This window comes from Myodes glareolus, chromosome 6 (assembly GCF_982192425.1).
Source record: "Myodes glareolus chromosome 6, mMyoGla1.1, whole genome shotgun sequence".
Lineage (NCBI taxonomy): Eukaryota > Metazoa > Chordata > Mammalia > Rodentia > Cricetidae > Myodes > Myodes glareolus.
Genome location: NC_142031.1, coordinates 112,780,832 through 112,807,923, shown reverse-complemented (window position 1 = coordinate 112,807,923; position 27,092 = coordinate 112,780,832). Strand labels below are relative to the sequence as shown.

Genomic DNA, 27,092 nt, shown 5'->3' with positions numbered 1-27,092 from the left:
AGTTCCAAGATAGCCAGGACTGCACAGAGAAACCCCGTCTCAAAAACAAAAAACAGAAAGAAAAAATATATACTGCTTGATGGGTTCCCAGCACCCAAACCTTGCAGCTCACACCAGTTTGTAACTCCAGCTCCAGGAGATCCAGCACCTCTGCCTCCACAGGCACCTGTATTCATATGTGTAGACTCGTGTGCACATGTGAGCACGTGAGAACACACACCACAGACACATGCACACACACATAACTAAAAAACAAAAACAATTTTTTTCCTTTTCAATCAGTGAATTCCGGCATTTGGGAGACAAAGGCAGGCAGCTCTCTGAGTTCTAGGCTAGCAAACTTCACATAGTGAGAGCCTGTCTCAACAAACTTGTAAAAGCTGTATTACTTATGTTTTTATAATAATTATATTATTTATAATAATGCAGTGGTGATCAAAAACTTGGGACCTCCCTGATAAATTTAAAAGACTCCCTTAACGTGGAGATCTTGGGAAGAATGAGTGCTTGGAGCTCGCTGATGAAGTTAAGAAAGAAATAAAGAGGAAAGGAAAGAACACGACTGCTCCCGGGTGAGGTGGAGAAGAGAGTTTATTATGGATACGTGGGAGAGCACAGCCAGAGTCAGGGACAGGGACATCTGGGAGAGTCTAGAGTGGACATGACCAGGTTGAGCTGGGTCACGTGAGGAGAGGGGGAGGGGAAGGAGGGGGGAGAGAGCTAATCAGGTGCAGCAGCCAGGAGGTCAAAGAAACAAAAGGAAAAGGGCATCCAAAACATCTGGATTCTATTGAGAATATCCTCTGGGGAAGGGCAGCCAAAACATCTGGATTCTATTGGGAATATCCTCTGGAGAAGGGCAGCCAAAACGTCTGAATTCTATAGGGAAGAGTCCCTGGGGAAGGGCAGCTGAAACGTCTGGATTCTATAGGGAAGAGCCTCTGGGGAGGGCAGCCCCTGGGCTGGAGAGTTCAGGGTAGAGGGTGGGGTGTGCCAGCCATACCCTGTAATAGGGTGGGACTGAGGGATGCTGGGAGAACCTGGAGGCCAGATCCACTTTGATAGTTAAATAGGAACCTCAGTCATTTGTCCCAGGTTTGAAACTTAACAGTTCCAAGAAAAGATATTTAGAAGAAGGACTGGGGGAGGGGGAGGGACGGAGGATGCTTGTCCAGTTCTGAAACTATAGGTCACTCTGGAAAGTGAGCTAAGCTCCAATGGTGGATCACGTCAAAAAGTGGATGGGGTTCTGGTCCCTGACACTAGCTTTCTAGAGATCTATAGCTTCCTAATTCTCCAAACTTTGTTATCCTGGATCCGGATGAAATTAATCACTGCAAACAACACTATGTTCCTTTACAATCCTTTTCTAGCCTGTAAGCAGGAGAAGCTTGTGTTTCTGATCACTTCCTGTTTCTCCTTTCATGGCGAGTTGCTCTTTGAAGGGCCGTTCTTGAGCTCAGAGCATACCGAGCTGATGAAACATGGCTTGAACGATGGTTCAGCTTCACAGGGGAGCAGAGTCCATTGGCTCCTATACTGCGGAAACCTTTTTCTGGCCGTTCTGTTCCATCTACAAAACATACTGCATCTCGGCCCCACCAGGAGAGCCAGAAATTTCATGGGCATGCACTGCCACAGGAGACAGGAAACAGAGCCATTCTTGCCTGTCAGCCAGCCCCAATGTAAGTCCTACTGTCTGTGTGTATGATTACATGTGTATGTGGTATATGCCTTGTTTGGATTTTTATATGTTTTCACATGTGTGTATATGTCATTTGTGTATATGGTTGTCTTGTATGTGTGTGCTTGCTTGAGGATATGCACTGTTTATAAACATTTGTGTTTGTGTAGTGTTCACATGCCTGTGTGGTGTGTGCATGCTGTGTATAGTGATTGTATTATATATGTGCATAAAGCTTATGTTTCTGTACATAAGAAATGAACTCAGCATCTTTGGTTGGAGGTTCTTCTCATAATGTTTTGTCGGAGCATTTACAACTTCTGGTTTTGAGGTTTTGTGGGATTTCTGTGTTACCGTGTGTGTCTACATCTATATCTGTTTCTCCTGTTTTCTTTAGCTCTGTTTCATTTGTTTGTTCACTTGTTTTGTCCTATTCTGGTTTGTTTATCTTTTTTGTTTTATTATTATTCTTTATTTGTTTTCTAAGAGGAGACCGAAAGGGTGTGGATTCTGATCAGAGAAGAGGTGGGGAGGATCTCAGGGGGTTGGGGGAGGGGAAACCATAATCAAAATATTTTGTATGAAAAAAATCTACTTTCAGTAAAAGAAAAATAAGGGGGAAGCCCACAGAAAATCACGGAGTTTGTTTTGTATGATACATGTATTTCTATGTATGTCATATGTGTTACATGTCTGTGTGTTTACGAACCTGTGTGTGTGTGTGTCTACACATTTGTATACATGTAAGAGACATGACAGAAAGAGCTGGAGCAGGGAGCCAGGAGAGCTTTGTGCTCTGTGATGGCCTTTATGCTTCATGCTTGCTTTTCTCTCGGTGCTGGGGACCTGAAGCCAGGGTCTTGCGCACTCCCTGCAAGTGCTCTACCTCTGAGCCATGTCTGCCACCCCGAGTGGGCAAGGGTCCCTGGGGCACTTTTTTAAATTTCACTCTTTCTGAGCAATGTAACCAGGGTGATAATGTCTCTCCCCTCTGGGATGGAGACAAAAATTCGAAGTGAACCCTGCGTGTGTGTGGCACTGTCTGGGGAGGGCCGGGAAGACTCGGAGGACACGGCCTCCTTCCTTAGACAGGTCCGTGGGCACAGGGCTGGGTACATAACTGGGTGATTGCTGGGCTCTGCACTCTCCAGTTTCATTTGTTGGGAACTGTTTCCTGTCCACTCACCTGTTCTCCAAAGAACCAATGAGGATCAGTGAAGACTGCAAAGATTGAAGGGTCTGTAGCTTGTAGACCTCCGGGTCATAGAGCAGGGGACACAGAGGCAGCCAAGGCAGTGGGAACGCTGCTCAAGCCAGGAGGAGCTGATCAGAGCTGAATGCGGCTGTCGACCTGGCCTGCTTCCTTGGGAACTGCCAGACTTTCTACAGGCATCCACATGTTAGCCCATCCACAGTAAGCCAGACATTTGCTGAACATCGCAAAGCTGTGTCTTCAGTGGCTCCCACTGGCTTTTCCCAGGATTCAGAGGAGACAGGGCAATCTGCTGATTGAGTAGAGCAGAGCACCCAACAGTGCGGTGACAGCAAGTCCAGGTCCGCACCGGGGCTCCCCACCCCAGAGTCTTCATCTGGATTGTGTAGTCCAGGTCCACACTGGGGCTCCACATCCCAGAGGACGATTGTGTAGTCCAGGTCCGCACTGGGGATCCCCACCCCAGAGTCTTCATCTGGATTGTGTAGTCCAGGTCCTCACTGGGGCTCCCCACCCCAGAGAACGATTGTGTAGTCTGGCTATGAGGGTCCTGAGAAAGGCATGGATCATGCAGTTTTCTTCCCAACCCTGTCGGGAATCTAACTATCAATCTAATAACAGCACTGCAGGCTCTTGAGGCAGAGATGGTACTGGCCAGGAAGCGAGGACGCATCAGAGCGGTGTTGGCAGCTCCTGGTTGGGAAGCTGCGGTTCTAATGTGCAAAGAGAACTAAAGGTGATCGGTAACTGTGACTACACTGTGACATTGCAGGAGCAGGTCTCTTTAGATTCAGCCCTAAAATTCACCCGGAAAGGATACTGAGGACCAGGACTGTGAGCACCTGGCCAATGATGGTGTCTCCATTGCACACTGAGGTGCCCAGTTCACAGCAGGGCTCTGTCTTGCACTGTGAAGGTCCCCATGACTGCCACCTTCCTTGTAACTACTGATCACAGTCATGAGCTTTCAACCATGCCATTCTCAGTGCTAAACCCTAGATGTTTCTTTCTGGACTAAAGACCCAGAGTTGCCCCCTCCCCAGAACTTCCTGACCCTGCCCATGTAGGTCTTACATTGTCTGAGACACAAAATCAAGACCATGCTGCCTCTTTCTCCCTCTTCCTTACCGTTCTTCTCCTCCTGATCCCGTTCCCCTCCCCGGGCCCTCAGTACACAGCTCTGGACACTGTCCGCCCGAACCAATTTCTCTATGACAAATAATCTCTTAAACTCAGGGTGGAGAACACACCTTTGGGGGGTAGGGTTCCTAAAGCCCCCAGAAAGTGCCCCCTACTCCTCTTTCCCACTCCTTAACAAACATCCACACCCCCACACGTGTGAAGTAACTTTCCTCTCACGAGGAAAAGACAAGCATCCCTTCAAACACATCACTAAAAATTTATAGACTGGAGACATGGTTCAATGGATAGCAGGGCTTACTGTGAGAACTTAACTCCTGAATTTGATTCCTGGAACCCACGGGGAAGGAGAGCGGTGTCCTCTAACCTCTCCATGTGCACAAGGCACATAACCACCTGTGCATGCAAGTGTTTACGAGCGCGCGTGCGCACACACACACACACACACACACACACAAATGTTATTTACGTATATTTCTGTATATTTAGATGGAAGAAGAGTGTGAACATGGCCCCCAAAAGGACCCCACAAGGCAGTTGCCCCTGGACTCTGAACAAGGGCTGACAAAAGGTACACTGCTTTCTTAGCAGAGGAGAACTGGGGAGGCGTGGATGGGAACACTGGTGTACAGATGGACCTGAGCCCACACACTGAGTGCTGGGAGGGGCAGTTGAAGGACCTCATTACATAGATTTACCCACTGTAGCCAAAATAGAGCAAGAGGGCTCCTCTTTACACCAGGGAAAGCTAAGGAAAGGGACCCCTGCCAGGTGGATGGGCTCAGGAGGTGACAAATGCTGGTTCCAAGGAAAAGAGTCTTCACATCTAAGCTCCTCCCTGAGGACGTGCTGGTCTGGACATGATAAGACTGCTCCCAGCTCTGGAAGTCAGTAGTCCTTGTGTGTGATTAGCTGTGTCTGATGTGTCACACGGGTTGACAGTGTCATGCAAGCAAGCAGAGGGTCACCAGTGGCCACTGGGAGGGACAGGGCTCCGTCTTCTCAGAGATTCACTTTCGCCACCTAACCTAAGGAGAGGGCATTTGGGGATGCTAGGAACCTACCCATGTTTTCTTTCCAGAGGAAATTATTTGTGACTTGTTGCATTTCAACATGAGTGATTTTTTTTTTTGTTATAAATTCGAAGGGCCAGGACCATCAGGGAAAAACAGCCCAGTTATTCTACCACATGGGAAAGTCACCCACACAGGCGAAGCCTTTTCCACTTTTTTTTTTTAAATTTATTTATTTATTTAATTATTTATTTATTTGTTATGTATACAATATTCTTTCTGTGTGTATGCCTGCAGACCAGAAGAGGGCACCAGATCTCCTTACAGATGGTTGTGAGCCACCATGTGGTTGCTGGGAATTGAACTCAGGACCTTTGGAAGAGCAGGCAATGCTCTTAACCTCTGAGCCATCTCTCCAGCCCCCCCTTTTCCACTTCTTACGGGAAACAAAGCTGCTCATTACTTGAGAAGCCCTGTTTGCATCTCACAGCGCGTTGAGCTTTTCCGTTTGAGCTCCAGCTGCTGAAAAAAGTTCCTCTTTGGCCCTAGCTGCGCCTTAGCTAGGCAGGCAGGAATGGACATCCAACGTCCGTGCTTAATCGAAACTTCCGTGTATCCACTCAAGTTCTTTCTATTCCCTTTGGAAAGCTCAGGAGAGCCAAGAAGATTGCAGTTCAGCCTAGGGTGCAGACATGCAGAAGGTTTGAAGGCAGAACCTACAGTTTTTGGTAGGGTTGGAGCTCTGTGATCTGAGACCCATCAGTGTCTTCCACGGGGACCACTTGGAAACTGTCATTTGTCACTGTATGTGGTTTGGGTCCTAGGACCTGCAGGACTGGAATAAGGTCATTTCCTTCCCACTCCCCAGCCTCAGGCATATTTAAAAATTTAGCACTGGATTAGCCAGTGTTTAGTTGACGTATGAGTCTCCCTTCTCAGCTGGTGGCTCTGATGTCCCTCTTTGTAGAATGTTCACCTCTGCCTTCCAGGACACAGGCTGAGAATGTGAGCCCAGGGAAGACCCAGGGTCAGACGCTGGCCTTTGTGTTTGCAGCTCCTCACCCTGGAATTCTGTTTCTCAGATGTGCAGGGCTATGGCCTCTGATAAGCAGAGAGGATAGGTTCTGTCTCATTTCCCTCTGATGGTTTGCTTTGTCAAATTCTTATAGGTCCAAAGGAGAAAGAGCTCACCCCAAAGAAACTGCAGCTCCTTCTGGTGGGGAAAACAGGAAGTGGGAAAAAGTGCAACAGGAAACAGCATCCTTGGCAGGCCAGCATTTGAGTCCAAAATCAGCGCCAGAACAGTGACCTTGACCTTCCAGAAAGGGAGAGTGGGATGGAAAGGAGGTGGAGGTGACCGACACCCCGGACATTTTGTCACCTGAGGTGGCAGCTGAGAAGATCTGTGAAGTCTTGGCCTCTCCAGGGCCCCATGCAGTACTCCTGGTGATACAGGTGGGCCGGTACACGGAAGAAGACCAGCAAGCTGCCAGGCGCCTCCAGGAGATCTTTGGAGAAGGGATCCTGTCTTACACCATTCTGGTGTTCACTCGGAAGGAAGACCTGGCTGGGTCTTCAAGAGAACAACAATAAGAGCCTGGATGATCTGCATGTTGCATGTGAGAGGCAACTTTGTGGCTTCAACAACAGGGCACAAGGGGATGAGCGGAAGGTCCAGCTGGAGGACCTGAAGGAGAAAATCGAATTGGTCTTGTCGGAAAACAAGGGCCACTGTTCCACCACAAAACTTCCAAATGGTCCCAGCAAAGCAGTTTAACCACAGATCAAGGCTCTGAGGAGGAATCCCTTGAGGTGTCCTGGCTGAAAGGCTGTCCCAGATCCAGATGGCATCTGAGAGACCTGTAGGTACCTGAAGGGAGGGCATCCTGACAAGTGCAGGATGACCATAAGCAGGAGTGTCTTAGTTAGTCTTCTCTTGCTGTGAAGAGACACCGTGACGACAGCAACTCCTGTAAAAGAAAGTATTTAATTGGGACTGGCTTACAGTTTCAGAGGCTTAGTCCATTATCATCATGGCTGGGAGCATGGCAGCAGGCAGGCAGACATCGTGCTGGAGAAGTAGCTGGGAGTTTACATCCAGATCCTCAGACAGCAGTTTGAGGGAGACTCTGGGTTTGGAATGGGCTTTTTGAAACCTCAAAACCCACTCCCAGTGACATACTTCCTCCAACAAGGCCACACCTCCTAATCCTTTCAAACAGTGCCACTCCCTGGTGACCAAGCTCTCAAATCTACGAGCCTATGGTGGACATTCTCATTCAAACCCCCACAAGGCGGTGACATTCCATCAGCAGCTGCACCCTGTGTCCAGCCCTTGTTATCTGCTCCCTCTGTCTCCAAAGAGAACTTTCCAGTCCTTAGGTCAGACTGTCAGGTGTGGCAATGGGGTGAGGTCTCAGTTCAGGGGACCCAGTTACATTCTGTGTCCAGCTATGCCATTTCTTTCTGAACACATGGGTCCTCCTTACACTTAGCCCATAGCACAGCGCCCTGACAGGGGACTTTCTGTCCCACTGATATCACATTTTTATGTTCTGTGTCTAATCTCTGATACAACCAAAGTTCTTTGCTATTGTCTGACTCTTTCTTTCATGTAAGCTGCACAGCTGCTTAGCCAAGGCCATCAGGGTTGAATCAACCCAGGGACAGCCATGGACCAGATGGTTATATATTTCTTGAGTTTCATCCTTATTCATGAAAGGGGACAGACATTATGGTTACAAGAGGCCTGCCCTGTGTAGTGGGTAGAAAATGACAACCAGACAGACTAGAGAGGCCCAGACCAGCAGTTAGGCTTTCTTCCACCATGCGAGGTGTTTTCACAGGCTGTGCTCTATAACCGTGTCCTAAGCACGGATGTACTTCTAAGCTTTTAAGAGACTTTGCTGCAATGACCACTTGTGCACAGTGACTAATTCTAACCATTTCTGTCCTTCCTGGGATGAGGGGGTCAGCTAGGGCCTCTTCCATCTTTTGCGAGCTAAGAACAGTTGAACCAAATGTATGCAAGCAGACCACCGTGCAAGTGCAAACCTTGTAACAGATCTGAAGGCAGAGAGGACATGGCAGAGACTCCAAGGAGTCAGACATCTGAGGGAGCCAACCCAGAAACCTTGCCTGTGTGCTGTCTCCCTGGGCTTCACCATAGGCTCCCAATAAAGTCGTGTTCCGTGGATACCACTCGCCTGTTTGTGATTTTTGTCTGACTTGGGAAAAGAACTTTGAAATGATTGGTAACCACAGAGGCTCTGACATGCATGGCAAGATATATCCTGGGCCATGGAAGAATGTGAAGACGTACCTAGAGAAAGGCTAAATCAATACATAAATAATAAAAATGACACTGGCACTTGATCCTCTTGAACCATAACAAGCAGGTCTCATGGGCACTTCCTATGGTCAGAAAGAGTGGAGTTGGGCTAAGAACTGCAGATGTCAACCTTGGCCTAGGAGAATCTTACCCTGAGGCTACAGGATGTGGGGGTGTCTCCATCTGCATGAACTTGGGCAGAAAAGGCCATCTTCCCTCAGGTCACTCTTGTTACTTCCCCTTTTGTCTTTGGGTTCCATCCCAGTTTTAGATCTAGCTTTGGGGATATGAGAGAGCAAAATCTATTTCCATACTTCCATGAACCTCCTTCACCGTGGTAGGTGTGTGGACGGCTGAAGGGAGGGTCTGCCTGTGTGACTGAGCTCTGCAGAAAGATCAATCAGAAGGGTAAGCGGAAGGAAGGGAGTCTTTGAAAGAAGAACCTGCAAAAGAAGGCTAAGGGCTTAGACCGCAGCATGGCGGGAACCTGGTTTACACAAGAACGCTTCAACAACACAGGGATGTCTTCCTGGAGAGATGCGCCTACATATGAAGTGTAACCAACAGAAGAAGGAAGCAGGACACTGGCTCAGACCTCTTTAATTTATTTATTTCCATTTTTCAAGACAGGGTCTCATTATGTAGTCCTGGATGTTTTGAGACTCACTGTGGAGAACTCACAGATCTCTGCCTACCTCTGCCTCCTGAGTGCTGGGATTAAAGGTGTGCGCCACCACCGCCTGACTGATTCAGACCTCCTCAAAGAAGCAGTTTAACCAGCTTCTGTTCTTCAGATGCCTCTGAGCATCCGTGAGAGTCAGGAAAGGGAGTATGGCCGGCTGACGGGAAGCTAACAAGAGGAAGGAGGCACCAGGGGCCGATTCCCTCTGCCTCCCCCATCAGCTGTGCAGCAGAGGCGCGAGCTCCTCACAGAACGTTCTGGAGTGAGGCGGTAGGGACTGTGTGGGTGGACTGTCAGGACTCAGAAGGTTCGGGAGTGGGGTGGTAGGGACTGTGTGGGTGGACTGTCAGGACTCAGAAGGTTCGGGAGTGGGGTGGTAGGGACTGTGTGGGTGGACTGTCAGGACTCAGAAGGTTCGGGAGTGAGGCGGTAGGGACTGTGTGGGTGGACTGTCAGGACTCAGAAGATTCGGGGGTGAGGCGGTAGGGACTGTGTGGGTGGACTGTCAGGACTCAGAAGGTTCGGGAGTGGAGTGGTAGGGACTGTGTGGGTGGACTGTCAGGACTCAGAAGATGCAACCTCGGGTCCTGCTAGATGCTTGTCTGCAGGCCTGAGTCCAGTCTCCTCTGTTTGCCCGGAAAGAGGAAGTCATAACCTCCCTAACGCAGGCAAGAACGTCATAAATCACTTCTTTAGCAAAAGGCAGCAATGACCCTGTTTGGAATGATGCTGGGAAGCACCTGACAAAGCGCTTGCCCTTGCTTTATTGTTCTGACTCCTCCAAACAGAAAAGAGACTGTTTCCTCAACCCTGGCTCCCAGCAGCCAGCTATGATCAATACTTTTACTTCCTTGATCCTCTCCTGCCTGAGGTAGCTGCCCCACTGAAAGCTAGGCACAACCGATCAGGCATCTTGATATCCCCAGACTGAATCATCCGCCCGGAACAAGGGTTTTTATTAAAGACAAGCCTGCCATTGTGTAACAATATTCCAAGGATGCGAGGGATCTGTAGGCAGTGTGCATCTATAGTAAGGCACTCTATTACTGAGCAGGGAGGGAAGGTACTCCTTAGCAAAGGGAATGTGCTCTACAGTCTCACTGGCATGAACGCGCTCTGTCGGGAAATGACTACAGCAGGACACACCTGCGAAACGTGGAGGAGAAAGAGATGCCCTACAGTTATGTCTGAAGTCCTACTATGCCAATCATAGCCTCTCTAGAAATAAGGCTTTGAGGGACCTTAAAAGGAGCAGCTGTCAGTCAGAGGGTGCCTGGAAAGAACGTAATTTCATGGGCAGCAACCTGAATGGCAGCATTAAACACAGGCTAGGTTGGGAGACCAGGAAAAAGCTGAACATTTTTCTTTTCTAAAAAGAAAGAAAGAATGAAAAAGAGAAAGAAAGAAGGAAGGAAGGAAGAAAAAAGAAAGAAAGAAAGAAAGAAAGAAAGAAAGAAAGAAAGAAAGGTTCTTTTGTAGTGCTCACCCATTGCATTTGGCAGCAGATTGCTAGTAATGTCTGGCCCTGTTTAAATCAATGCAATCTGACCTGTTGAGCAGCTCTAGATGGTGGTGTTGGTGCGCATTCTCCACAGTGTGCAGTCTCTGCAGCTCTATATGGTGGTCTCAGGCTTTCTCTGGCCTCGCCAGCTGTTCTGCAGGTCTCTGTGTAGGTTCTAGAGTCGGGTGGACTCTTCTTCAGACCATACTTTGCCCCTCTCCAGTGAGGCCCCTTATCTCCAGGCTCTGTAAAGTCAACATGGAGGTCTCAGCTGAGGTAAATCATGTCAGTTTCTCAGCTCAGAAAGTATCCTGTGCCCTGCCATGTTTGACTTCTCCACATCTGTTACAACTGCCCTAAAATCCCTGTGGCACATGGGGATTGCTCCCCTTCAGCCCAGCACAGCACATTGATGTTGTTCGGCGGCACCGCAGGAGATAATTCGCTACAGTGGCTTGGCAAACAAAGGGACGGTTTGGACATGACAAAGGGAGGTCCTGAGTCTGCCTGGAGCTCAGATCAGCACCTTCAGTCCTGCTTCCCTCTCTTCCTACTCAACATTCTTTGAGAGCAGCTTCCAGCCTCCGAGTCCCAAGGAGAAGCAAGAGAACAAGGCCTTTATTACCAAGGCAAAGGAAGTGCCCGAACCACAATACTTCTGCTTATGTTTCTTGGTCTTATGGCTGCCTCTAGCCACAGGAAACCCTGTGGAATGCAGTGCTCAGGTGGACACTCCTTTCTAAGCAATGGTGTGGGTCTGTGAACAAGGAAGGAGCAAAGGTGGTAAGGACAGAGACTAGTGGTGGGTGCCCGGCACGTGGCTCAGCTCTGCTCCTCACTCCGGAGCCATTGTGGTCTCATTCCCCAGGTCAGAAAATGACAAGGACCCACTGCACTCTTGTTAATTCTACATAGGGGCCAAAGATGGGTCACGAGATAAACCCTCAGAGTGGGCATCTGGTTCCAAACCACACAGAGCTTGTACCTGGCCAGACTCCTACAGGGACACCCTGGATAAAGAAATTTCAACCAGACCTAGAGAAACCAAAGGCATCTGGGGTTCTTGAAATAAGGAAATACATGCAGAGACATCCCCCGTTGAGTGCTTTGCTCCAGACCAAAGTTCAAGGGACGAGAAGGCCTGAAGTCTCTGTGAACTTTTTATTTCCTGGAACAATATGCAGAAAGACTAAATTTGAAAAGCATGTTTGTTTAATTTATTCTGTTGCATTAGCCTTTGGGTCTTTTCCTTAAGGGATGAGGGCTGCTCCCATACTGACCGCGGGCCTATATCTGATAATGCACTGTAAACACATCCCCAGGTGTGACTGATGTGGCATTTCTGTGCCATTTTAGAGGGCCTCCCCTGAGACTGAGAGCCTGTGCTGGACCAAAGAAAAGGCATTTCCCCTGCATCAGATATTCCTAGAAAATAGCAGGACATCCTACATTCCCTAGGGGAGTCCGTAAGAAATGGACACCTATGCTTCCTAGGGGAGTCTGTAAGAAATGGACACACACTAAGGACTGGGTCAAGTAAGGAAGAGTGTCATTTTTGCTCACTTTATTGCTCCGCCTAGCATGTGACTCTCCGGTCATTAATGAGAGTCCATAGCAGGGACCCACAGCCATGGTGTGCTTACGTATCTCATTCCCTTTACCTATGTGAAGGTGCCCCATAAAAGACCAGCATAATGAGACCTGTAAAGAAAGATCCCAGAAGAGACCTTCACTCGGGTCTACAAAATAGAAAGAGAAAGAATGTGTAGGTCTTTTCTTCTCACCAGGGCCCCAAAGTGAGAACAATGGTCTCTGCTTTTGAAAATAAGCAGGAAATGTGGTTCAGTGCTTTCCATCTGATACTTCTCAAGAAAGGAGCAGAGTCAGCGCTGAACTTCCTGAGCAAGGAGACACTAAGAATTTCTCATGGCAGAGTTGCCTCTTCTCCCCTGGCACGATTATCACCACACTTCCCACCTGGCACGATTCTCACCACACTTCCCACCTGGCACCAAACCAAAATTACTTTTATATTTTATAGTGTTCAGTCAGCCAAAGGTCTTGTTTAGTGACTCCAGAGTCTGGACCCCCAAAACCACCAGGAGACCAGATCTGATGTAAAGGCAGAGAGTCTTCCTAATTACAAGTTCAAATCCGAGTCTCTCATCCATCGCATGCAGGGGTGGAGCAGGGCATTCACTGGGAGGAGAACAAGTGTGGGCTGAGGGTCTGCAAGTCGCACAGTCACAGTCTCAGGATCGGCACACTCTGGACTCGGGGTACCTGTCCTAGGTTGATTGGTTAATTACAGCAGCGGGGAAAATGGCTGCATCCTTTGCTATGGTTCCTGCATTCCAACCTTCTCAGTAAAGCACGTCCAGAGCCGGCTAGCCTCACCTCTGTTTGCTTCTTTTCCATATGGGGGACATCTTGTGATTTCTTGTGGTTTTTTTTTTTTCAGTAACTTAGTGCAAGATTGGGGGCACAGCACATCCTGCTGGGTCAGGGGCCTACATCTTGGAGGGTCTTTTCTGCAGCCTGTCATGGCTACCAAATTGTCAAAGCAGAGGTCTGGGTAAGGGCTTGGGTCCTTCACTGTTTTATATTATAAAGATGCAAGTATTTAGGAGTCAGGTGTGGTGGCGCACGTCTTTAATCCCAGCACTTAGGTGGCGGGGGTAGGAGGATCTCTGAGGCCTTGAGGCCAGCCTGGTCTACAGAGTGAGTTCCAGGACAGCCAGGGCTATACAGAGAAAACCTGTCTCAAAAAAAAAACAAACAAAAATTTAAAAAATTACATTTAGTATTTCTTCAAACTCCCCATAACTGAAGCACTGCTGTGTGACATTTCCTCAGTGAGCATTTGACTGCGTAGACTTCTGAGGTTGTAGGCCACATGGATTTTACTCTGTGTTGTCAAGAGTTGGGGTAACAGAAGGATCTGAGGCACCCTCACAATCAGTGTATAGAAACCTGCAAGGTCCAAATTTCAATGAAAGACTCTGTCTCAACAACCAAAACAAAGCAGAGAGGGTCTGTGAGAAGACTCTGAGGGTAAGGGCATTTCTGCCCAGCCTGAGGACTTAGGTTGGCCCCTGGGGCTCACAGGGTGGAAGGAGGGAACCAACTCCCACAAGCTGTCCCCTGACCTCCACACACACATGCACTGTGTGCACGCACACACGTAAATAAATGTAATAAAAACATTAAAAAGGTAGAGATTGACTGAAGGAGACTTTGCTGGCTTCCACATGCACACTTACACACATGCACATGTACTAACTCACACACATACAAAATACTTGTGGGGGAAAAACATCTTAAGATCGAGGATGTGCCCAAAGGATCAAAGCAAGCATAAAGTACAGATAAATACATGACCACAGTTATTATTACACCGCTCAGTCTAGGAACTTGTGAAAAAAATGAATGGATAAGGGAAATATGAGATATACACATGTGTCTATTGAGGAAAGAATGCAATTTTATTTGCAATAGTGTTGCAAAAGGGAGCGGCAGGCTGCTTCCCGCCGCCAGGTTACCTTTTCCCAAAATAATTACATGGAAACTGTATTCTTTTAAACACTGACTGGACCATTAGTTCTAGCCTCTTTTTGGCTACTTCTCACATCTTGACTAACCCATTCTAATAATCTGTGTACCACCACAAAGTGGTGGCTTACCGGGAAGATTCTAACCACCGCCTGTCTTGGGTAGGAGAAGCATGGCGTCTGTCTGACTCTGCTTCTTTCTCCCAGCATCCTGTTCTGTCTACTCTGCCTACCTAAGCTGCTGTCCTATCAAAAGCCAAGGCAGTTTCTTTATTAACCAATGAAAGTAACACATAGACAGATGACCCTCCTACATCACAATGGAATGGATGGAGTTAATAATTATTATATTAAGTAAAATAAGCCAGACTTAGAAACACAAATATCACCGTTTTTCTCTCATAGGTAGAATCTAGATTTCTTTTAAAAGGCATGAAAGGAAAGAGAAATGATTTGGGAGAAGGAAGGAGACTAGCAGGAGGGGAGAGGAAGTAGCTGAGGAAAGGGGGAGCTGACTGGGGCTAGAGAGATGCCTCAGTGGTTAGGGGTGCTCGCTGCTATTCCAGAGGACCAAAGTTCAGTTCCCAGCATCCATGTCAGGTGCATTACAACTGCCTGTAATTCCATCTCCAGGGGAGTCAATGCTTTCTGTCTTCTTCAGGGAGTTATACACACACACACACACACACACACACACACACACACACACACACACACACTCACTCAAATAAACGAATAACCTTTCTTTGGTTTTTCAAAACAGGGTTTCTCTGTGTAACAGCCCTAGCTATCCTGAAACTCACTCTGTAGGCTGGCCTCGAACTCACAGAAATCCGTCTGCCTCTGCCCCCTGTGTGCTGGGATTAAAGGCCTGTGCCACCATAGCTCAGGATAAATAATCTTTTAAGAAGGGATGTGTGTTGTCAAATCACAAAACATAAATATATGAAATGTCATATATTATAATATGAAAATATTATAATTTTTATAAATATTATAAAAATATTATAGTATTATTATAATACTATAAATATATGAAAATGTCACAATGAGCTTATTTTTAATAATTAACACACAGTAATAAAATGAATAATTTTCTTTTATTTTCTTTTTATTTATTCAATGCATCTTTTGCATCATGCACCTTAATCTCATTCACTTTCCCGTCCCTTTGCATCTGTTCTCTACCACTGCAACCCCTCCCCCAAAAAAAATTAAGAGAAAAGAAGAAATAAAGGAAAAATTAAAAATCTCGTCATGGAAGCTGCCGTGTGACACAGTAAGTCACGCTGCAAACCCCTTCGGTCATATGTTTCCACTCGCAAGTGTAGGCTGCAAAGAGTCATTGGGCTGGATCGAGGCCTCTGGTTTCTGCTACACCATGGATGCTGGGCCCTCACTGAGACTCTTCTAGGATATTCTGTTGTTGCCCTGTGTTGTGGAGATCCTGCAGCTTTGGGTCTGAGGGTCTGGTCCCTTCTCAAGCTCCAGCATCATAGATGGGTGGATGTTGGGGCACCAAGTCATAACTCTGGCTCTGGGCCTGGGCTGCTGCAGGGCTGGTCCACTGACAGTTTCTCCCTGGCCTCACCACCAGAGTGAGCTCTCCAGCATTGCCCCAGCATTGCCCCAGCATTGCCCCAGCATTGCCCCAGCAGCTCCCCCTGCGTCACTGAACAAGGGGTGGGGCAGTTCTCCTGCTTTCACGTCCTCAGCCCTCCGCCCTCCGCCCTCCGAGTTGGCTCTCCCCACCTACACCATCAGGGTCAGCCCAGGAGAAGTGCAGGGCTGCTCTCACCAACTGCTGAGGAGTATGGACAGCCCTCTGGCTCTTAGGACCCGGGGCCAGCTCCTCCACCTTCCTCAAGGGCTGATGGGCAGAAGGGGGAGGGCATCTTTCCCTTGTCTATGCTACCACAGAACAGATGAGAAATGGGGACAGAGCTCCCACGCTCACTACTTTGGGGCTGGCTCACTCACCCCTCAACCAACAGGGTTGGCCCTGTTGTGTTGCTCCAGTGAGGTGCAGGGGCCTGACCTCCAACCTTTGCAGCTGCTGTGGCTTAGAGACAGCTCTCCCCTCTTCTTACCTCAGGGACAGCTCCCCCATTTGCCTTAGGTGTTAGCGGGTGGGGAAAAAGGGGCGTCTCTCCCAGCCCATGTTGCTCTATGGCAGATGAGAAGTGGGCCTGGGTCTCTCACACCCACGTTCTCAGGGTTGGCTCACTTGTAACAAGATCAGCTCTGCGGTGCTGTCCAGATGAGCCGCAGGGTTCACGCTCCGGGGTGTTGCAGCTGGTGAAGGGATCAGCTCCCTTGTAAGGGGTGGGGGAGTTTCTTCTGCAGCCATGCACCCTGTACTAACCCTAGTGTGTTCGTCACTGTGCAGTTTTGAAAACCAAATCACTCTGCTCAGCCAGCTACTCTCGCGATCCATTTGGACAATGCCAATGAAAGAATTCCTTCATGTTACACCTCGGCTTCCACTGTCTCTTACTATTGCCTTTCCCGTTAATGGATTGTGCTTTTGGTGACCAGCATCTTTCCCTTGTCCTCACCACCTCACCACAGACGAGGGAGGCTGTACCAGCTATGTCCCTCTCACATGCTCAGGGCACTTGTACTGTGCTGTCTACAGGGTCAGCTCTACTGTGCTACCCAGGCGAGGCACAGGGCCTGTTCTCCTGAGCGCTGCAGCTGGTGAGGGCGAGGGGAGGAGGGCATCTTTTCCTCGCCTAGCCACCACATGGGATACAAGAGGGGTGTGTCGGCTCTCCCCTACCGTGCCCTCAGGGCCCTCTCAGCTGTGCCCCTGATCATAGGGTCAGCTCTATTGTGCTGGCCAGGTAGTGCAGGACCCTCTCTCCTGAGTGGCTTGAGCCAGTGAGTGGTGTGGTCATTTCTCCCTAGTGCTGCAGTCAGTGGGTACGGGGCCAGGTCTGTACAGTCCTGTCCTCTCAGCTTTTGGTGGTATAAGGGGCCAGAGATATCAACAGAGACCACAGCTGTGTCAAGCCAGGAAACCAGATATGGGTCCCAGCAACAGCCCAGACCCAGATATCAGCTTGGCACTGGGTAGCAATCAAGCCCCTCACCTCTGCCCACTCCCTTCCTCTCTCACCTCTTCAGTTATGCCTTGGTTCCACAGGACATGAACCATCCTCTCTCTCTCTCTCTCTCTCTCTCTCTCTCTCTCTCTCTCTCTCTCTCCACACACACACACACACACCATATCTTGGCTTACTCTAATGGTGTCCTCAGAAAGCATTAGTGCTACAAAGTGCTGGGTGTACCTGTGTTTTCTCCTTGGAGCCCAAAGCAAACATCCCCAGACCTGCACGTGGGTCTCACTGTCCCGCTCAGTTCTCCATGATGCTGGGCACCCTCATCACAAAGAGATCTTTATAGTGCCCGACTGCCCTGTGGGTGCAGCGCTTCTTCTGGAGCCCTATGGCAGGCTGGGACTAGAAGTGTTCGGTTGAGTTCCAACTGTCCGGGCCGCATGCCAAGAGGTCAGAGGCATTGCTGGACATATCCTAAAATAAATATTATTTTTTACAAAGAAGATAAGTGCATTGTTTACTTTGTTGCTGTAATAAAATACAATGGCCAAAGTAACTTATGGAAGAAAGAGTTAATTTTGGTTTACGATTCTAGATGGAATGTCCAGAACGGTGAGGGAAGAAGCATGAACGCGGCCAGCCAGAGCAGGAAGCTAAGAGACCACTCCAGCCATAAGCATGAAGCCCAGAGCGTGCATGCTGGGTAAGGCTAGAAACTCTCAAATGGAGTCAGATTTTTCTTTGGGTCGCCAGCTCACAAAAAGTGACGCGGAGACTTATGATTAATTATGAAAGCTCAGCCTATACCTTGGCCTTGTCCCATTAACGCTTATAACTTAAATTAACCCGTTCTATATTTATCTTTGTTTTGGCTTGTGGCTTTTTACCTCTCTTCCATCTTGAACCTCCTGTTTCCTGTGTTCTCCGGCATTTCTCCTGCACCTAAATTCGTCTTCTTTTCTTTTCTCTCTCCTGGAAGTTCTGCCTAACCTCTTCCTGCCTAGCTATTGACCATTTGGCTTTTTATTAAACCAATCAGAAGGCACCTTGACAAAGACATCTTCACAGTGTGCAAAAAAGATTATCCCACAACACTCAAATCTGTCCCCAGTGATGTCCTTCCTCCAGTAAGGATGCACGCCCATAATCTCTCCAAACAGCACCGCCGACTGGGAACCAAGTGTTCAAATACCTGAGCCTATGAGGGACATTTCTCGCTCAACTACCACAATATGTAACAAAATAGGTTTGACTGAATTATATAAAAGAAAAGGGAAATTATGTCACTTGCATAAATATGGATGGAATTATAGGTTATCACATCAAGGGAAAGAAAGCAGATTCAGAAAAGCAAATATTGGAAGTTTGCTCCCAAATATTGAAGCTAAAATGTTTTAAGAAAAATGAAGCAGAAACGGGTATGTTTGGGGAAAGGAAGAGGAGTAGAAGGTGGGCAAAGAGAAGAGAAGGCAGCATGTAGGTGTGAATGTGATCAAGGCATGTGTAGAAAATGTCAGAAAGTCAGCCTCCACCGTCAGTCACATTCAGAGAATCCGGCTCGATCACATGCTCCATCAGTCCCACTCCAACTGGCCTTGGTGATCTCCCATTAGATCAACCCCACCATCACAGTGGGTGGATGCACCCCCACGGTCCTGACCGCCCTGCTCATGTTCTCCCTCCTTCTGCTCCTCATCAGGACCTCGGGAGCTCAGTCCAGTGCTCCAATGTGGGTCTCTGTCTCCATCTCCATCCCTCACCAGGTGGCGCTGGGCTTTGATTCTACTGCATGGACGGGCTTTGTGGGAGCCTTCTCTGTTTGGATGCTCACCTTCCTGGACCTGAGGGGAATGGGGAGGACTTTGGACTTCCCATAGGGTAGGGAACCCTGAATGCTCTTTGTCTGGGAGAATTAGGGGGAGGAGGAGTGGGGAGAGGGGAGGGGAGGGAAGTGGGGGGAGGGGAGGAGGTGGAAATTTTTAATAATAAATAAATAAATAATGAATAATAAAAAAGAAAATGTCAGAAAGCATTTACTTCACATATTACTTCACATAACCAATACATGGAAAAAGAAACGTGGAGAAACAAATTCTATCACCTTGTACTCTTTAGGTTAAAAGAAAATGAGCATTCTAAAATGCAGATCAGCCCTGTGCTAACAGGGTAAATATCAGAGTAGTTGGTATTACTACAGCCCAGACTCTTGCTTAGCTGGGAGCTCTGGAGGCATCCCCCAAAGGAGAGGCATGAGCCTTACACCACTACTAATATCTGCCACTCATGGTGATGGTGATATTAACTACGCACCCACGCATGATAAATAAATTAAGGAGCATATGCTTCATTTCTTTGTCAGTTTACATATGCTAGAATCATCTCAGAAGAGGGAACCTCATCTGAAAAAATTCTCCATCAGACTGGCCTGTAGTTCTATGGGGCATTTTCTTGATTAATGACTGATATAGGAGGGTTCAGCCCACTGTGGGAGTTGCCGCCTGTTGTGGAATAATACTTTAACTATGTAAGGGTATTTTACATTTGTTTATAATGTGGATATTACTTTAAATAGACAAAAATGCGTTACATTTATTTATGCTGCATTTTTTGAGTATGTAAAGATACGTGGCATTTGTTTTACCTTGTCTGCCTACAGCACCTGATTGGTCTAATAAAAAGATGAAGAGCCAATAGCTAGGCAATGGGATGATACATCAGCCTTAGGGGCAGAGAGAATAAATAGGAGAAAGAATCTAGGCTTGAGAGAGAAGATAACAAGGAAGAAAGAGAGTGATGCACTCAGGGCCAGCCAGACACAGAGTAGGGCATACAGAATGAGAGAAAGGTAAAAATCCCAGAGGCTTCATCCCATAGATGAAGAGAAGCAGGTTAAATTAAGATACAAGAGTTAGTGGGACAAGCATAGGATAAGGCTGAGCATTCTTAACAAATAGTAAGTCTTCATGCCATGATTTAGGAGCGGCTTGGTGGCCCAAAAGAAAGCCTGCTACAGCCATTCTTGGACAAGTGACCCCGGGTTATATTTAGAATGTTAAGCTAAGCAAGCATGGACAACAAGAAAGTAAGCAGCAATCCCCCATGGCCTCTGCATCAGGCTGTCTCCAGTTTTCAGTCTCGAGTCCCTGTTCTGGCTCCCTTCGTGATGGATTATACACTTTAAGATGAAATAAACCCTTTTCTCACCCGAGTTGCTTTTGGCTATGTTGCTTATGACAGCAAACTGCCTGGTCCTCTACACCCTTTCCACCCCTCTTACGTGATGCTCCCTGAGCCCTGGACGCAGGAGTTGTGGGTGGGTGTGTATCAGTTAGCACTGGGCACACCACGGCGAGTTGTTCTCTGCATTTTGACTACTGACCTTCCGAAATGGTCACCTGCTGCTGGAAGCAGCTTAGAGAAACCAATTTTAAGATATGAAAGTGTTTAGGTTAAGGCTTCACCCCAGCCCCTGGCATCCATTTATCCAAAGAGTCTGGAATGTTGGGTTGGAAGTTCCATCCTAAGCCCCCTCCCCTGGGAGGTGCCTCAGTCCAGACAAACACGTCGTTTTCCAGTCTTCCTTTCCTGTTTCCTTTCTGGGGAGCTGGAAGGCCACCCAGGAGCATTGGTATCCATTAAAGTTGGGCTTTTTCTAACTCAGTTTGATTTGGTCTGACTTGAATTACTGTGTTGGCAGAGATGTTGATTGGGGCGCAAAAACTTTTCAGAAAGAACAAAGTGAGCTGTGAGCTGTCACGGGTGACCACTTGGAAATGTTAGGACAACCACTGTGGATTCCCAAGAAACTAATAAGTGAGGATAACTCGACTGGCTTCGAACTCACAGAGATCTGCTTGCCTCTGCCTTCTGAGTGCTGGGACTACAGATGTGCGCCACCACCGCCCAGCTAAGGAAATAATTTTTGCTACCTCTATATTTGAGGGACACTTATGTACCAGAAAAGGCTCACAGGCTTCAGAAATCTGAGGTACATAACACAATAAAGGTGGAAAAGGGTCGTGGTGTTTGACCAGTGAGGAATTGAGAACGTGGCTCAAAGATTTCAGAGCCAAAAAGAGGACGGGACCAGGAGAGTGACTGAGCCAGGACAGCACTTGTCTCACAAGCTTGGGAACCTGAGTTTGACTCCCAGAACTTGTGTGAAAAGTTGCATGTGGTGGCCTGTACTTGCTAGGGAGGTGGCAGTGACAGCATCCTCAGGGGGCACAGGACAGCCAGGACAGCCTAACCAGCGAGCTCCAGGCCAGTGAGAAGTACCGTTTCCAGGGAGGTGGATGGCATCACTGAGGATGAGACCTGAGATCATCTTCTACCCTCCACATATGCACATGTACCTGCACATGCACAAACATGCATGCACACATACACACTCATACACATATATGCATATGTACCCACATGCATAAGAAAACAAAATAGGAAACAAGGAGGTGCCATAGGGATAGAGTAAGTATGGTTGAAAAGGTACCTAAAACTTCTGCCAATAAAACAAAATTCATCACTACTATTACAACAGCATTGTTCTCCAGGACAAAACAGTCTCCAATTCTGAACAAGGATGAGGCAATAGAAAAGTTTATTATAAAAATAATAAGCAAATTAGCTGGGCTGGGCAGAAGCAATATATGCTGGATGTATTAGGGTACAGGGTGGGGTTGGAGCAATCAGATCAATTCTCAAGGAGAGAACTGACTTCATCAAACTGGTTAGAAGGTTGACAGAGAGCTTCTAGAGGCACACCTGAGCACATGGAACACTGCAGTGTTGTCTATTAAATTGCTAATTTGTGCTCATCTTGAATTAGTTGACTTTTAAGATTTGCTTTGCTCTCAAAGGATGGATAGGGAACAATTTGAGGCCATTCATGAGTTTGTAACTAAACAAACTGACACTCACTGAGAACTGTACAGTTATACATTTCTGCCTAAACATTACCTCATGCAAAGAATTGAACTTCTAATAAAACATAGAAGACTGTTGTCAAGAAACTGAGCAGCAGTGTATAGAAGCTGCAGGTGAAGATTGTTGTTGAGAATCCAGAGGAGGATGAATGGGAACATCTTACAGTCGTTGTCTAGGGGCTCCTGGGTGACTTTCTCTGAGGAAGAACACAAGGGTGGCAAGCATTAATAATTATGCTTTTGAGTTGTACTAGAGGATTGGTCAGCTTTTTTGCTAAGTCAATTGAGCATCCGCCAACTGCCAAAGGTGCCTTTTACTCCTTAGTTCTGGAGGACGGAAACTAGAGCATTTGGACAGTGAGGGGTGGGCACAGTTATCAGGAAGAAACGCAGAAAGCAGATGAGGTCTAGACTTACAGACCAGGTCTTAGTAATCTTGCATGAACTGACCGATGATAAAGTAAGCAACCTCCCATAGTTTTAAGATCATATCAAGTATCCCGTTTTGGTTCTCCACTTCCCTCCTAGCATTTTGCTGTCTCTCTGTGTAGTAAGCCTCTGTTCTGGAGAACTCCCTCTCCATCTGTGCCTTTCTCCTCCCCCTCTCCAGCTGACCTTTCAGGTCTCTAATCTGCTCTCCATACTCACCTCTTAGCCGCGCTCGCTCTCTTTCCAGCTCCTCTCTGTAATGCTCTTGCTTCTCCCGGGTTTGTTTCTGAATCCCTTTCTCAGCACTTCCGTACATCTTGTTGGTAAAGCAGCTTCCTCCATTTTCCATCACCATGCACTGGACCAAGGTCAACAGCTGTGTCCTTTGGTCCTCCTGTTCAGTTCCTGATGCTTTGTTGTTGAACAAACAGTAGCAATCCTCGAACTTACAGATCAGCTTTTGAATGTCTTCAGGAGCTGACTTTAAGTACTCATGGATATCGGTGTCTTCCAAGTCATCCTTCCCAGTGAGCAAGAAAATCATGAAACTTAAAGCCGTCTTTCCAAACATACTTAGAATCTTCTGTGTAGCCTTATGATCTTCCACGGTGTAACGTCCCAATGGGACCACCAGGAGCAGAGCATGAGGCCCTGGGGCGGTCAGGGCAACACAGTGAGCCATCTCTTTCTGTCTCTTTCTGCGTGTCAGCATTTGTTACCTCAGTGTCAAAACACCAGGCGTATCCACGACAACAAGCTTTCTCCCACCCCAGGTGCTCACCCTTTTCTCACAGACCTTGGTAATGGATTTGGCACAAATGCCAGAATAAAACACCTTCTCCCCGAGGATGCTGTTCCCTGTTGCACTCTTTCCTGCTCCCGTTTTTCCCAGTAAGACAATTCTCAGTTGGGAATTTTTCTGGTCTTGGTCTCCAAGCTCTAGAACATCAAGGAAATAATCCAAGTGTTAGACGCAGTCCCCAACAGTTAAACACGCAGTCCTGCCACCCAGAGCCTGCTCTCTGGCTTCTCTGCTTGCAGGCTTTCCCCCTGGCTGCCATCTCTGCCCTCCCAGGGTCTACAAACAACCTCTGGGTAAAAAGGCCATCGTGAAGGACTTGACAAAGAGATACGGGTACTTCCCTTGATCTCTTTTCTTCACTGCTTATTTTCAGTATTCTTTTGAGCTCTTCATTCTGACCCTTTGTGGCTTCTAAGCCCCCAGAAGAGAAAATAAAAGTTTCAGAAGAGAACTGTGAGCTGCTTCCAACAACTACTCCCACCAATGGAATCCTGCACAGAACACAGAGGATGCCTTTGGGGCATCTGCTGGGAAGAATGTCTTCTTTTCTGATTTATATTTAAAAATGACTTGTTCTCCTTACAGCTGAGAGTCAAGTAGGGGTGATGTGTATACACACACACACACACACACACACACACACACACACACACACACACACACGTGAACAGAGCAAGAGCGCGAGGAGAGTCCAGAGAAGTGGGAGAGCCGAGAAACACGAGGGCAGCGGCTGGCATGGCTTTATCCTGCTCACGTGGGAACTGCCGGTCAGGACAGGAGAGACTGCACCCCTCCATGCCTGCCTCCCCCCTTCTCCACGCCCTCCACCCCATGGCCCCCACACTCCCACAGCCCCCGCACTCTCACACCCGCACATCCCTGCACCCCCACTTCCCCGCACCCCCGCAGCACTCCACCTCCTCTCACTGTAGCTGGTCCTGGGCTTTCCGGTTGTGAATCCCACACCATCGTACTGGGCTGCCATTGTCGCTTGACTCTCTGCAGATAAAGAAAGAGCCGTGGCATTTTCTGAAGAACACTTGGAACCCAACCTCCTGTAGCCAGCATTGAACTTTCAGCCATAAACTCCAGACCTTCATTTCTCCTGCTCCACTCCCCAGACCTCACCTCAACACTCCGTTTTCAGGCTTTTCTTTTTCTTACACGAACTTAAATACCTGCAGCACCTCCTTGCGCTTGTCCTGGCCCGGGTCCTCTCTCAAGCGGTTGAGCGCTGTAGCGTTCCAAACTGCTGCTTCTGCTTCTCATTGTGGCTTTTGCTCTTTCAAGGGCATCTTTTATAAAGGTTGGCCAGGATAGAAGCCCTGGCCTACCCCCCACCTCTGGAATGACTCCTTGGTGAATGACGTCACCATACAGCCAATGGCTCTTGCCGGGCTATGGGCTCCATTACAGCCTTTGCTTCCTGCCGTGCATCAGCCCATTCCAAATCCTATTGACGCTTTTTTCATAAATCTCATTTGTCTCTTTGTCTCTACCTTGACACGGATCAAATCTACTGCCACTTGTCTTCAGGGTAACAGGCGGTGCTCAGATGCCCTAGCAAGAAGACTCCTGCTGCACTCCTGAAGCCTGGCAATTGTGTCTCATGCCCCGCATTTACTACAGCAGAACAGTCGCAACACAGTGTCAACTGCTTTATTAGGACCACAGTCACTCAGCATCAAAGAGATACATTGTCTAGACCCCAATCTCCCTCATAACTATGTTGTCCTGTTTGGATGGAGTATTAACATCTTTCATTTCCTGTGGAAACAGGAAATAAGCAGAAAAGAAGCTCAAACCATTCCAAATTCTAGTACCCTATAAATAACCACTTCAACGCTTTGGTGTAACTGGACTTCTGGCTCATTTCTTTATGTCTGAAGGTTAGGTGGATAGAAGACAGCTTCTCATAAACTAGAAAGGGAAACCACTCAGCTCTTAATAGAGCTGGTACTGGTGATTAACAAGGAGAGGCAGCAATGGAAAATTTCTCAAGACTTTCTGGGGGAGGGGAGGAGGAATCTTTAGACCCAGTTCATATAAAACCAGGACCTGTGCTTGGGTAGGTGCTGGTTTCATTGACTAAGTTCTCCTCCCTCGGGCTATGAGCAAATATCCTCTACTGGCTTCGGAACTGTGGTCCCAATGGATGCAACTTAGACCTCCCTGGAGGGAGCTCAAGTCTTCCATAAACCCAGGAAAGAATGGTTCCCCAAGGAAGCAGCTTGAAGGAAAAAGATAAGAGCCAGTGAGGACCCTGACCTGTATGCCAGCTTATAGGAGGACACACGCCAAGCTGTGCCTGTTAGGGATCCCTCACCCCTACCTTTTCTTCTCCTGCTCCCACCAAGCTGATTCATTCATTCTCTTCCTGGAAGAGTCAAGTTAAAAATATTTTTTTGACCAGTGAAGGAACACTTTCTCCATAAAGAAAGTACCCTTGCAGCAATGGATTCTGAAATATACATAAATTTGTAGATTCAGCCTTCAGTACGAATTACAGCCTAGAATTAGCAGGCAGGAAACAGGGACCAATAAGTACAATTTCCAAGAGCAGGTCTGCTGGGGGTTTTACTAGACACAGCCAACAGAGCAGCCCCCTCCTCACTAAGTTCAACACTCCCGCACTGCACCCCGATTCTTACCTGGAAAGGTCCTGTGGCCTTCTCTGATTTTACAGCAGTGCTGAACCCAGAAGAGAGAGCCGCAGAGAAAGCGTGGGGGAGAAAGTGTGGAGAGGGGAGCACACAGGGACCCACCCATCTACCCAGTGGCACTGCAGAGCTCCACAGTCCGGCGTTCTGTGCCATCTAACAAGGCACCCATGGGCCACTGGTAGCTACTGGACACTCGAGATAGGAAAAATCAAATGAGAAATAAACTATTTCAATGGCTTGGTTGGCAGTGACACTGACTCTCCTGTGTGCTTATTTAAAAATTAGCGGGGATGAGGGGCTCCTTGTCACTAGTATATAGTAGAATCTACTTTTATTTGGGGTGTTTAGATATTTTATGCTTCAGATAATTCACTATGTGACTAGATTTCAACGGGATCCCTATATCATACCTTCTCCCCTCCAGGCCCAGGGAGCATCAGAAAAGAGATTGGAAAGATTGGAGGCAGCGGGCATCTGCAGGAAACAGTACTTGCTCGATAGGACAAGGCCATTTCACTGCAGGGAGAGGGGACATGAAGAACTTGCTAGATAGGACAAGGACATTTCACTGCGAGGAGAGGGGACATGACGCTGGGAGGGAAAGGAGAGGGCTAGAGAAGGAATTAGAGGGGGGAATGCGGTGGAATTGATCAAAACACATTACATGAATTTATAAAGTTCTGTAACGATAAAACTGATCATCTTGCTACCAGCCTCTCTCTGTCTAATCTGTTCTTTCTCTCCCTTTCTCTATATTCTGCCTACTTCATGGCTGATTCTTGTGTGACTTCGCTTTTATCCCTTCTTATTCAGGACAGCCCTTGCTTGGTGGGTGATTCAGGGTCCATGCAAACCTCTTCAACTTGGACTAGTCTCCTTTCAAATTCTGTGCAGCCTTCCCACATGTATAGCAGAAGAGCCTGGCGTCTCCACACTATTGTTATGTGCTTGACAGCTGCATGTTTTTTACCCAAGGGACTGCCAGCCCTGGGTAGTTACTCAGACCGAGATCAGCAGGGAGAACTTAGATTTTGGATCCTGTTATGGGAGTAACTTTTGTTGTCTTAACCAATAGTCGCTGAAATACGAGCCCACAATG

General features: G+C 47.8%; 2 protein-coding genes across 2 annotated transcripts; one reads left to right on the top strand and one right to left on the bottom strand.

The window, feature by feature from the left end:
- Positions 1 to 1,267: 1,267 nt before the first annotated feature.
- On the top strand, positions 1,268 to 8,248 carry LOC125404404 (GTPase IMAP family member 6). Its single transcript, XM_048440288.3, is given in 6 exon segments — positions 1,268 to 1,685; positions 4,527 to 4,608; positions 6,220 to 6,284; positions 6,286 to 6,377; positions 6,379 to 6,621; positions 6,623 to 8,248. Coding segments are annotated over 6 exon segments (876 nt in total). The 5' UTR covers positions 1,268 to 1,496; the 3' UTR covers positions 6,828 to 8,248.
- Positions 6,903 to 27,092, bottom strand: LOC125404408 (GTPase IMAP family member 4-like). Its single transcript, XM_087907500.1, is given in 7 exon segments — positions 6,903 to 7,020; positions 10,613 to 10,809; positions 17,409 to 17,640; positions 22,134 to 22,296; positions 22,748 to 23,467; positions 24,258 to 24,329; positions 24,509 to 27,092. Coding segments are annotated over 5 exon segments (1,107 nt in total). The 5' UTR covers positions 24,600 to 27,092; the 3' UTR covers positions 6,903 to 7,020; positions 10,613 to 10,809; positions 17,409 to 17,579.